General features: G+C 48.8%; 1 protein-coding gene across 12 annotated transcripts in view; it reads right to left on the reverse strand.

The window, feature by feature from the left end:
- The window catches only part of NCAM1 (neural cell adhesion molecule 1), an 89,591-nt gene that overhangs the window by 13,094 nt on the left and 63,203 nt on the right, over window positions 1-13,294 (reverse strand). For 9 of the 12 annotated variants that reach the window (XM_017809742.1, XM_017809740.1, XM_017809745.1 and 6 more), the window contains 3 exons: window positions 6,548-6,550; window positions 1,568-1,692; window positions 513-693 (listed from right to left, as the gene is read on the reverse strand). In XM_017809742.1, the coding sequence (XP_017665231.1) occupies window positions 513-693; window positions 1,568-1,692; window positions 6,548-6,550 (309 nt within the window). The remainder of the gene's footprint in view (window positions 1-512; window positions 694-1,567; window positions 1,693-6,547; window positions 6,551-13,294) is intronic. The other 3 variants (XM_017809743.1, XM_017809741.1, XM_017809746.1) reach the window with 1 other exon arrangement.

The following is a 13,294-nucleotide window of genomic DNA, read 5'->3' on the forward strand; positions in this document are numbered from 1 at the left end:
ATTACTGTAATTTGATCATTTGATCTCCATTTCATTTAATAAAGAGATTTTCACTGTCTCCTTTCCCAACCACTGGCAAACCTCCTTATGCCTTTATTCCTCCAAAGGCTGAGCTGGATGGACAAACAAGCAGTAAAAGCAAGCCCAGAGCAGATCTGGGGGGGAAACCTGCATTGTGATTGCAGATTGCCCCACAGATAGAAAGAGTTTAAAACGGGACCCCCACTTTCTGAGCCCAGAAAGTCTCATCTGGCAAATCCTGACCCACAGAAAGCCAACACTCCCTGGGAACAGTGAGGCAGGGGTTTGTCAGGAGCACTCTCTGCTGTACATACTGGAACATGGAGCACAGGTATGTACACTCAGGCCAGAACTAAGCTTTGGATGGGGAACCAACCGTGATCGATGGGCTGGAAGCAAGCGAGTCTCAGGGTTACTCAGGCACATTAAAGGAGGCAGCACCGGGGCATTAATTGGAAGCAGAAAACAACAAAAAGCTGTGCCGGGCGTACCTGGGATGACAGTGGGCTGGGCAGACGTCCTGAAGGCGTAGTGGGCGGGTTTGGACTTGCCCTGCTGGTTCTCTGCCACCACATAGACCTCGTAGTCGGCGTTCCAGTCCAGGGACTTCAGCATCACGTGGTCGCTGCCCGACGGGAGCCTGATCTCCGGCTTCCACTCCGAGGAATGCTTCTGCAGGGCAGGGACAGGCAGGGAGACACAGCCCCGGGTCAGCAGCCAGCCTGCACAGCTCTCAGGGGGCTGGGCATGGGGACAGGAGGCTGCAGCACCAGCAGGCAGCCCTCAGCTAGGGCAGAGCATCACATCTGTGTCCCTCAGCTAGGGCAGAGCATCACATCTGTGTCCCTCAGTTAGGGCAGAGCATCACATCTGTGTCCCATCAGTCCACACAAACAGCTCCCAGGGGGCTCAGAGGATGGTCCCAGACTCCTCCCAGTGGTGCCCAGTGGCCATAAACCAGAGCACAAGTTCCACCTCAACACGAGGAAGAACTTCTTCCCCTGGAGGGGGGCAGAGCCTGGAAGAGCTGCCCAGGGAGGACGTGGAGTCTCCCTCTTTGGAGACATTCCAAACCCACCTGGATGTGTTCCTGTGCCACCTGCTCCAGGTGACCCTGCCTCGGACTGGATGATCTCCAGAGGTCCCTTCCAACCCCAACTATTCTGTGAAAACATCCTCTCTAAGTGGAGAGGATGAGAGAGACCAAAACAGCCTCTTTCCTGCCCAGAATCCTGTTTTCTGCATTACCACACCCAAAGAAAATCCCTTATTTCCTCCTCTCATCTTTGCCCCATCATTAGACCACTTTCAGGGGGGGCAAAAGCTGCAGCTTCTCTACCTCACAAAGCACTTTACGAGTGTTCTTACATATCTTAGCATGTCAAATTTAAATCATTTGAGTGACACAGATTTACCTCTTAACACAGCTCTGGCCTGACTGAGCACCCCCATTCTATTCCCAGCCTGGCCTGGCCTAGCAGATGCCAGTTTTAGGGCTGTGTGCCTGCCCAGGGGGCAGGGGACAGGCTGGGGGTGTCATACTCACAGCTTTGTACTTGATCAGGTAGTGTCTGATGGGGGAGCCGCCGTCGTCCTGCTTGATGACGTTCACTTTGATGGAGTTCCCATCCTCTCCTATGTGCCCTTCCAGCTTGGGAGCGCTGGGTTCCCCTGGAACAAGGGGGGGATTTAGGTTGGTTTGTTAAAAAAAATAAAAAAAATCATTGGGGAAAAAGAGCTCAAAAATCAGAGGAATAGTTCATTACCCTGAGGGTACCAGAGCCATCCTGACCCCGACACTCTGTGTGTCTGGGGCACAAACATCTGCCAGACCCAAGGATTCCCTGCACTGGGCAGTTTGTTTCACCAGCACAAGTTCCCATTTTTGTGGGTGCTGGAAGCAGAGGCTGAGTGACAAAGGCCCCCCCCTTCCCCAGGAATATCCTGGAGCCATGACCAGATATATCCTCTCTACTTCTGCTGCAAAAACTGATGTGGAACATCCTGAAAACACCACGGTGGGGGATGTGGCAACCAGGCTGCTCCTGTGGGACGTGGATCTAAAGAGCATCACTGAAAAGGGACATTATTCCTGAACACACACGCCCAGATACACCAAAGTGAGCTGAAATACAGCTCACAAATGATCCAGCTCTCAAGGTATCCCACAGGGAACGACACCAGAACTCTGCAACAGTGAGATCTGCGACCTCAGGAGGAGCAAATGAGATCAAAATTGGATGCTGAAGTAACATTTGTGACTTTTTTTAAAGCTCAGCCTGCTGCTGAGAATAAAACTTTTTAAAAAGACTTATTTCTATTCAATACTACCAAAAGTGAAAGGAAATAATAAGCCAGTTGTACTAAGATCAACCCAAACCCCATCCTCAATTCTAAATCTGTTCTGGCTGGATTTGTATTCAGCTCCTAATGGGAAGCACATGCATTTCTGACTGGCCAGAGAAAGGTTAATCTTCCAATACAATTCAGAAGTTGATCTTCATTAGTAATCTGAAACCCTTCCCCCTCCCCATTCCTGGCCAAAGAAAGGATTTGAGCACATTTTGTTTGGTGAAACATCAATGAGAAAACTGCAAGACCTGGACTGACACAGTAATTTAAGATTAATTCCATTTTCTTGCACACTCTCACATGCTCTAACATCCCAGCTGCTCCCAGAAGGCAATTACCACCCATGGATACCCCCATGTGAGACACACACAATTGTGTTTCACAACACAGCAACTTCTGTTAAAGATGTACAGAGGCAATGCTCCCTTTTCCCAGGTTTTATTTTGCTTTTCCAAACCCCTGCTCTGCCTATGCCCCCCTTCAAGGCTCCCCCATAGAAGCTGGACACTCCAGAGCTGGATTCCACCCTGGGACACATCAGATTAACCAAGCAATTATATATTTTTTTTCTTTCCTCAATCCTAAAAGAAAAACATCACCACAAAGTCACAGGTTTTGACCACTGAGTTAAGAAGTTACTCTGCAACAACACTGGTTATTCACCAGTAATTAAACAAACCCAAATGTCTGGTTCTATAGGTTTTTTTACACAAGAAACCAGCTCCCAGTAACAACTGGGAACAATTCCTGGCCACTGAGCCTGTGCTGAGCCATTCCTGAGCAGCAATTCTGTAGGAGTGAGCAATGGGTCACTGCCAGCTGGGCAGGGCAGGATCAGCAACTCCTTGGGGCTCTTTGCCACCCTCACCTCAGGGAGATAATGAGCAATAAGAGAATCTGGAGTGATAAGGGAACACTGTACTTACAGAATTTGACCTTTTATCTAACACAGGATAGATCTTTTTTTCCGGTGACTGAGCACCAAGACTGAGAGGAACATCCTTTGAAAAGATGCTCGTTCTTGATTTTAAATGTCAGAGATGCTGCTGCTCTTTATACACAGCCATTCCCATGATTAATTACCTTCTCTGCTGAACCTTTTCTTCACTTTGAATTGCCTGATTTCTAGCTCCTGGTTCCTTCCTTCCCCAACACCTCAATTCCCTTCTGCCCTGAGAAACTATTCTGTTCAAAGAGGAGAACACTGAGCACTCCTCAGGGCTGACACCCAGCAGGAGGAGCAGTGCAAGCCCTGCTGAAAATACCTCAGCTTTCTCTCCATAATTACATGGCATTTCATTTCTCTTAAGCAAGTGGATGTAATCCAGGGGCTGTAAAATTAAAACTGGGTTAGTGTGTCAAACAAAGGAGGAAGAAGTTTAGTGGGAAGAGTTTAGTCCAGCAGAATCAGCAGCCCCGTGATGAGTGAAGATGTCAGTAGCTGAAGAGAGAAGGTTGTCACCAGCAGGTTAGAGAAGCAGCTCATGCTCACAGACATGCATCCTCCCTACAGCCCGGGGCTGAAAGGCAAAGAGCATTACAGGGGGGCCTCATGCCTGGGGAGCTCCCACTCACACCCAGCTCGCTGGGCACGTTGCAGAAATCTGCCCCTTCCACCCTCCTCAGGGGCATTTTCCAGCCTTAATGTTCCACAGAACGTGGGGTCCTTGAGGAATCCCCCTGGGGCTCAGTGAGAGCCACCAGCTCCAGACACGCCAGACTTCCTCTGGATCCTCATTTTCCAAACATCTGCTTCAAACCCACTCTGCTGCAGGAGCAGGGACGCAGGACCTTGTGCTTCCACACTGCTGGGGGATCCAGCCTGAGCCCAGCTTCACCCAGAGGACACTCTCCAGGACAAAAGCAATCCAAATAGTGCTTCAACCTGTGGGAGAAGCCAAGAGATGTGCTCTCCTTTAACTCTCAGAAAGGAGCCCTCCTGTGCTTGGCTCTGCTGAGGAAGCAGGACTGTCCCTGTGGTGTTAGTGCTGCTGGCAGGGCACACATCCCAAGGGAAGCTCAGACACCCCTTCCCTGGGCTCCAGAGGTAACTCAGAATGAATCTGATCTGTACATGAAATCAGGACTTTCCTGCAGGCTCCCAAAGGCTGAATCACTCCCTGCTGGCTCCCACACATGGTGTGAGGGGAGCTAAGGACAGTGCTCTTACACTTCCAAACGGGTTTTTATCCACTCCTGCTAAGCCATCAGCAGCAATAATCTCTGGCTGCAGGGCAGCAGTAAATGGCTCCTGGTACCCTTGCACTGTTCAGTTTACATTCAGTGCTTCCTTGACCTACGACCAGTCTGATGGAGTTGGGTTTCAGCAGCTGGTTTTATTATTATTCCCTGGTTTTCAGAGGGTGCCACAAGCACCAGGAGTGTAGGAAAACTTCAGGTGGGGGGAGAATATGAAAAAAATCAGCACAAACTTCTCCCTGGCCCCCGGGCACTCAGTGTGTGCTGGACCCCAGAAGTGACAGCAGTGCAGGTGGGACACCTTTTATCACACCTCTCCTCTGCCCACCTGGGAAAGCAGCTCAAACTGGCCACCAGACACTGCAGCACTATTTAGGCTGAGCTTAAATCCTTGCCCAGCTGGCACCAAGGAAAGATCCTGCATCCTTGCTGTGCTTGGAGAGTACAAACTGCTGTTGAGGGTAATTTCTGCCACACAGGAACAAGGAAGGAGCTGATTTCTGCAATCTCTGACCATTGTGTAAACAGGAGTAGATTGTGACCTGAGGAGTCACAACTGGAAAGAGACACCAGGGAAAGTCTCCATGAGTGGTAAATACAGAGAAAGAACAGCTCAGGAGGTTTCAGAATGCACACAAGAAAAGCAAAACACCAACAGTCAAAAAGAAGGAACAAAAAACATGCAAAAACGAGACAACCAAGTCTTCAACCCTCCTGGAGTCCAACCAGAGAGGGCAGAGACCCAGGGAAGAGGGGTTTCCTCTGTGCATGCAGTCATGTGGGAAGGTTACTGGTGTTAGTTCTGTTTTCCTGGCAAACCCCAGCCTAAATCCTTTCCTGGATTGTCCAAGACAATAAGGTGAGCTCAGAATTCACAGGTTGAAAAAAAAGCCAATTGCTTCCTGGTTTTCACAGTCCCTTGTTGAGCTGGGGCAGCAGAAGAGTTTCCCTCCCTCCTCCCCTTCAGATTATGCAGGGCATGAAGCAAAGCTGTAAAAATCCCAACGCTGCAGGAACTGTTGTCACTGCCACACACTTCACTTGGAGACTGATTCCAGCTCCAGAAGCTGCAGGGGTCAGTCATTTGCTTCTTGATTTCATGGAGATCAGCAGCTACTGTGACGTGAATTTGGGTTAAATCCTTGCCAGGCTCCCAGATACTCCAGGGGTGGAGCAGCAAGAAAGGTGCAACAGCACCTCTGATGGAAACTGTGTGAGGTGGAGCTCCCATCATGAACTCTGGGTGTGCTATTTTATAGTATAGATACTACAGATGGCATTATAGCTATATTATAGTGTATATATACAGTATTTTATAGCAGAGCTCCCATTCGAGCTGTGCTAAAGTTTTACTCACTATAGAAAAAATTATGTCTTAAATCTCAATGTAACATATATTCCCAATAACTAGATCTCAGAGACAGAGAATTTAGGATTCTTTTGGAAGGCTGCTAAACATGTGCAGTGTGAATGTGTGTACATATACATATATATATACATATATATATATATACACACCTCCACACATGTGTGTTGTACAGGGGCAAAATGCTGCCAAAGCCACAGGAGAGGTGGTGTTGCCACAACCCCCCATCAAATACCAGCCTGTGGTTGGTACCCTGAGGGGCAAAGGGATTCTGGCCACTGGTGCTCATTCCAGAGAGTGTTCCAGAACCTTCCTGGACAGCTCCCTGCTGGACTCTGAGAGTGAAGAAGCAAATGACCGAGCCAGGGGATTTTTGCCTTGGTTTTTCTTTGTTTTCCCTCCAGGCTTTTTCCAAGCTCAGTGCAGGAGACTGAGGTGGAGTTAATGCAGAAGTTGAGTCCTTCACATGCAGACAAAGTGATGAGCAACTTCTCCAAAGGGGCTCGTGGGAGGATTTGTGGAGTGACGGAATTTGGAGCTCCCCGGTCGGCGACCAGAGGGGAGTCCTCACCCCAAATCTAGGCAACCAATCAGAACAAAGTGTTTTACCTTCTGTTCACCAGCGAGGACGACATCAGCAGCACCATGCAAGCCACATGACAAAGTCACATGATACGCACGCACATGATTTGGTTGAAAGGAAAGTGGAGGAGGTCACATGGAAAATACAAAAAAATTAAAAAACTGATGTAAACAATGGGCAAGGGAAAAAAATCAACAACAGAATTACAGACTAAATAAAATAGGAGCAAAATTAAATTAGCCAGTATACATCAGAAACACTGGGGAGACAGTAAAACCGCCTGGAAAATAAGAATATTAAACCACAGAAAGCACTGGGTTATGACCTGGGTTAGGCACAGCTGCGTCACTGCTTAGTGATACCACGTCAGAGAACAAAAGGAGCAAAAATTATTGCAGAGTGTGTGCCAGAAATGCTGGAGGAATCCACAAGACTGTTGGAAAGAAAAAGGGAATATTGTTACTCAGACACAGCCGAGGTGGAAGGGACAGAACCGGCCCAAGGGAGGACAGACCTTGGCATCCCACACTGAGGTGTCCTCCCCTCTGCAGGACAGGGGTCTTCCTAAATAACAACAACAACAACTGCAAGAGAGAAAAACCTGCTGGGTGTGAACGTTTCCAAGGCCAGAGCTTTCCATCAAGGAGCTGCAACTGGAATGTGGTCAGTGAGAGCCTGCACTGGGGGCCCCAGCTCTGCCCCACCCCGTGGGCTCCACTGAGGCTTTGGGTGTGCAGGGGGGTTCTGTCAGTGGGGAGAGGGATGAAGAGCTCTGCTCTGGAAAGGAATGACCGAGCTGGCCCAAGGGAGACAGCAAGTGCTGGAAAAGATGAAGGAATGTGCAGTGTGTGACAGGGGAATGGCACAACATCAGGTGTCACAGCGGAGCACATGCCAAGCCCATGCTCCACTTCCCTTCCTAAATTACTCCCTCCTTTATAACTTGCATTTTTCATGCTCATCCCTCTGTCTCACCTTAATGAGGCGACTTCACAGTGCTCTGGTACTTCCCTGTTAATGTGATGTATAGAGAATTAAACCCTTAATCTTTCGGGTGCTTGTTCCCTGACAAGATTAAGGACACGCCATTACCAGGGAAAAAACTGATGGTACAAAATGTAAAATCCATTTGTTACAACAAAGCTCTCAATCCGTTCTCTGCAGTTATAAATACAGCCTCACACAGCTCTGGGCAGGGGCATCATGAAGGAGGGAAGTTTACTGGGCTGGAAAGGCAAAGAGTGTCTTCTGTCCATGAGGAAACACGAGATTTCAAAACAGGCAAGAGAGGCTGCCTGTTAGATCACCTCCCCAGGAGAGAAGGCTTCAGTTAAAGCTGAAGGGCAAAATCAGCAGCACAAATACCATACAATGGTTTGGGTTGGCAGGGACCCTAAAGATCACCCAATTCCAACCCCCTTCCACTAGACCAGGTTGCTCCAAGCCCCATCCAAGCTGGCCTTGAGCCACAAGCAGAAGCTTCTGAGACACAGAAGCCACTTGGAAATGGTGTGTTCAGTTCAGAACCCTGCAATCATCCCCCTGCCATGGGTGGGAGTCAGGCAGGCAGAGCACAGACTGCCAGGGCAACGGGGCCCTGGGACACCCAGAGCTCTGCTCAGGGGCTGTAGTTCTGGGAGTCTCAAAACACAATTGCTGCCAGTCTCTCTCAGAGCCACTGGGCCAAGGAACCTGGTCAAAATGTCATTTGTAGCTCCTGTTATCACCAGGGCTCGTCGGAGCCACGGAGCAGTGCCCAGCTGAGCTGCAGGCCATAGTTTTTGAAAAGCACCAAGAGGAGAGATGCAGTTGGGTCTGTTCTGTGAAAATGCTTCTCCCTCAGTCCCCAGCTAACCACACCTTCCATCAGAGCTGGCCCTGAGCAGGGAATTGCTGTGGAGAAAGGGAGCTCAGCACTGTCTGCCTGCAGGCACTGCAGTGGCAGCTCCTGGATTCCAGCTGGACACAGGCAGTGGCACAGAAAAGAAACATCTGAACTTCCTGGAACATCTCGAAGGGGTGGGAGGGAAAGGAAAAAGAAAAGGAGTGTGAAAGACAAATGAATCAATGGACACCTGTTATCAAACTTTCACTTTTTAGGTAAACAGGCTTCCCTCACATGTGTGTTTGTCTTCTTACAGCAAATACTCAGTGGACAGGCCCATTTCTTGGGGAGATAAATTCCAAAGCAAGAGTCCCCAGCTCCTTGGGGTGCTTTTCCCAGGCCTGCATTGGCTGGATGAACTGTGAAAGGTAACACAGACTTTACAGGAAAAACCCACTCAGTTTTCCACCTGAATGTCTCTTGCTCAGTGTCCTCCACCTCCCTCATCCTGCAAATTGAACCTCTTGGCCAGCACCTACTAAATAAGACAGAAGTTTCTAGAGATTCTGGAAAACCAGGAGACTGGGGAGAAGAAACATTCATGTTAGTACCTCATCTGAAAAATAATCCACTTTTTCAAGTGCAAGCCAAACCAGATTCCTCAGTGGAGAGAGCTGCAAGAAAAACTTCATTACTGCCACTGGTACAGAACTACTTATTGGAGCAACCTCAGAGGATTAATTCCAAGGAGATACATATTCCTTAACCTCTTAACACGACTATAGACATCTCCCATATGCTACTGATCACATCAAGGCAAAAACTCACTAAAGCCAGTGAGGAAACTCTTCAGCTTCATTAGGCTTCAATTCCTGACTTCATGGTGCCACCCAGCAACTCTCATTTTCTAATTGCTCTTGGTTTCATTCACTGAAGCCCCGAGGTCAGGGCAGGGTAAAACACAAGATCATTCAGCAGCAGCAGCAGTAATTAAATGATGCAAAGTTATAAGAGCATCAGCCCTGTGCCAGTGCTCTTTTTGTGCTGCTGAATATCACATCTTGCTGTGCTGCAGGACAGCCCAGCATACAAATGTGGCTGCTCTTTGCTCAGACTGAGTCTGTACACAAACAACAGGGACAGGGCAGAGCTGCCTCTGGCCAGGAGAAAAAGCTGAACTTCAGTGTGGGGGAAAATGGAAACTTCTGTCCTTACAAACCCCACTCCCTCCTCCACACACAGCCCCCTGCCCCCAGACCAAAATCAAGGGTGGAAAATGTTTATCACAAATCAGCCCTCGGTCTCTTTTCTGGGTAAAGATTCTTTTTAGAGAACAAAATGTTCTGCAAAACATTAACCCATCGTTTTCCCTCCAAGGGAAGCCCACACATGAACAGAGCCTCTGCCTCCTAAGGAATAAAGGATTATTACAGGCTCTGCCCTTCGCCCTCTCCTCCCCATCCTCCAGGTGTGATAAGAATTAAAAAGTCTCCTCAGCAATTCAGAACCCCCAGCACTCCAGTGCATCAGGAACTGGGGTTTGGCACTTTGGACAAATAAAATATCCTGCAAGAAGGAACTCGTTGGCTGTGGCCACTGGCAGATAAAGGACATGGGTTAGACCACAGAATGTGCCAGTCATAAATGTAGCAATGATTATGGGGGGTTTCATTCCTTTTACTGGCCAAACCATCCATCCCAACCCCCAGAACAATCACACACATCATGCTTTTAGTATTTTCCATTTGGAAGCAACGACCCATTTCTGACCCACTGCAGGTCTCCAGCCTGGAGATCACACTCCCAGAAACACAGACATTTGGTTATTGCAAACCAAAAGAGAGGCATTTGGCCTTGCAGGAATGATTAGCTGCCCAAAACACACGGATGCACCATGAAAACCTGCCTCTTCCTTAAGGGTTTTTTTATTTCTCTCACTATTTTATTGCAGGTATTTGCTTGGCTTTTCTATGGACATGTGACCGACTGTAAATCTCCTCCAGGCAGGGATTAAAGTCACCCATGTGACACACCCAGGCAGGGGTGGCCCTGGAGTCTGAACAGGCCAAAGCAGACACTTCAAAATGGTTATTTTGGGTACAAATCAACTCATGCAACTCTTTCAGCTGGTTTTCCTTGGACTACCCAGATCCAGCCTCACCAGGAATGGCTGCCAAGGCAGCAAGGGATGGGCAAGAACTGAGGGAATCTGAATCCAGGCCCATCTCAGGTAGGATTTCTTGGGAAGTTTACACCTCTTTTAAGGCAAGCAGGGCACTGGTGGTAAGATGGGGCAAAGCGCTCTCTCTCCTGTAAGATATTCCACCTCTTTCAGCATCCAACACCCATACTTTTAATATCAACTCTACCTCCCTGGATTCAAAGAGAACAGAGCAAGGCAGGGCAGCAAGAACACCCTTTAGTCCACATCCCTTTTTGCAAAGGCAGCTTTAACACCAAAATCACTGATGGGGAACGTGAAAGGCAAATACTCCTTTTGGAAATGATAATTTCTCTTTCTTTTCCCCCACCTCCACCCCCCCTCAGTGTTCCTTCTAAACCTTCCCTTCCATTATTTAGCACATGCTTGGAGGGCTGACAGGAGGAGGAGGCAGTGGCCCCATGCTGGGATCTCCCCATGCTCACACCACACACTGTTGGTTAACAGGCACCAGGATGAGGCAATACAGCACTTTAATGCCCTCTGCCAAGGGCTGCAGCACCACAAGCAGCACTCCAGAGCACGGGCAGCACTGCCCAGCACTGCCCAGCTACTCACTCGGTGCCTCTGGGCTTTGGGATTCAGCAGCAGGAGGAGTTGCTATGGAAACGTGGAGGATGGACAGGACACGTCAAGGTGAAACCCCGTGGAAATCAAGGGGAAGGGGCAGGGGGGACAGAAAGGAGAGAGAGGAGCTTTAGTGAGAGTGAGAATGACCTGAATCCCCATGGCAGGGCTGTGCTACCTCAAGAGGCTGCAAAAATCGTGCCCTGCTGCTGCTTTCCAGCCCCCCTCCACAGGGAAAGGACTTCCCTGTTCCTTCCCACCTCCATGCACTGCATCCAGGGAACATGCAGAGAGCAGGAAAAGGGACTAACAGCCCTGAAAGTGGGAGCACCTCAGGAAATAAGTGAGTTCTGGGAGAAGCTGCCAGCCTGCACTGCCCAGGCTGCACCAGGAAATACAGGGATTGCCAGGACAGAAGGACAAGGAATGTCCTTGCTCCCAAAAGCCCTGGGAAGAACACAGGAGGAGAGACACGAGCTGTGGGAGGGGTTTCTCAACTATTGCACATAAAATCTTTTGGTTTTAAAGAATTATCACTGCCCTGCCTCCAAGACCCCAAGAACCATCAGTGACAGAGAGGGGTAAATCAGGCACCTTGAGGGGCTGGGGAGCAGCCCCATGGAGAGAGAGTTGGGGGGAAAAATAAGAGAAGAGCAGGAAAAAACACCCAAGGATGTTAGGAAAAACCCCCAGGGATGTTAGGCAGACTGCAGCACACCCAGTGAGGAGATCATGCAGAGCACAGTGGACCAAAGGCAGCCCTTTGTGCCATACTCACTCTCTGCTAAACGGGAGGTGGGTGCAGCAGGACTCGCTGGGGAAAGAGAAAGGCAGGTGAGGAGGGGAGGGGATTCCTGGTAAAAACTGCCCAAAGGGAGAATGTGAAGGGATTTGGAATCTGGGGGTTACTCTGGGGTTGGTTTGTTGGGTTGGGGGTTTGTACAAGGAGATGTTTTGGTGTCAAACCCAGGGCTCCCAGGGATCCCAGCAGGGGCTGTGCCTGGAGGAGCAGAACAGGATTTGCAAATGAAAAACAGAGTTCAGCCCACAGAGAAGGGAGAAGAGCTGGAACTTACCCTACAGGGGAGCAAAGCTGGGGGCTAAGGATTGACTGGCAGCCCCGCTGCCACATTAAAAACCACCAAAAGACTCCCCAACAACTGTGGTTTAATGCTCCTCAAAGCCACACACCTGTCCCCAGGTGATGGACATGAGGCTTGGCAGACAGATCTGACGGTGTGGCTGAAACAAAGCTTTCAATGGTCTTTTTCCTCTCTTCTTAATTGGATTTTTTCCCCTTTTCCTGCAGTCCTGATGTGCACACCCCAGCCCTGATCTCCCCTGGCTATCACTGCTGTGTTGGACTCTCCCCAGACCCTGGGAGCTGTAACACTCTCCATGATTACCTTCAGAGAAGGGATATAATTACTTCTGCTGCAATTAACAGGCTCCACACAATTGCAGGCCCCAGACTGCACATATGTTGTGGAAATGTCTCCCAGGTGACTCTCTAACTGCTGCAATTTGCAACTGTCTGTCCATCTGTCCCTTCATTCATCCACCCTGACTACCACCCCAGCCATCCTCTCACTGCTCCACCGTGTCCAAGCTTTTGTATAAAACAGTCTTGAAGGAAAAACAGCACAGGCGTGATTTAAACATGGGAATTTGGGTTAAAAACAAAAATAAAAATGATTCCCTTGTTTTTTTTACTTCGGCTTCAGAAATCTCAAAGGATGTGACAGCAGCTTCCCCAAGCTTGTCCATGGGATCTTGGGAATAACAGCAAGGACACATTAATAAAGAGAATAATGCTCTCTGAGATGAAGAGGTTTCTTTTGGCTCCATTGATTAGCTGTGATTGGAACAGCACAAAGCTATGGAGCACCCAGTGTTTCACTGACAAACACATCCATCACATTTCTGACTCACTTTGCATTGGGAAGGGGGAAACATGCTTTTTGTTTTTCATTTAGTGTGAGGTTTATTTAAGTACACAATCTACACAAGTGCTGGAAGACTGTCCAAAGACTACTAATGGTAAAAATTACTGGTGAGAAGAGGCAAAAAATGTGAAATTTTTCTCTTGAGGTTTTTGCTTTCGAAATTGTGAAGATATTAAAAATTTAGAAGTTTTTGGTTGGCTCTTAATTGGTCTAA

Source organism: Lepidothrix coronata, unplaced genomic scaffold (genome assembly GCF_001604755.1).
Source record: "Lepidothrix coronata isolate B3197 unplaced genomic scaffold, Lepidothrix_coronata-1.0 Scaffold27, whole genome shotgun sequence".
NCBI classification, from domain to species: Eukaryota; Metazoa; Chordata; class Aves; order Passeriformes; family Pipridae; genus Lepidothrix; species Lepidothrix coronata.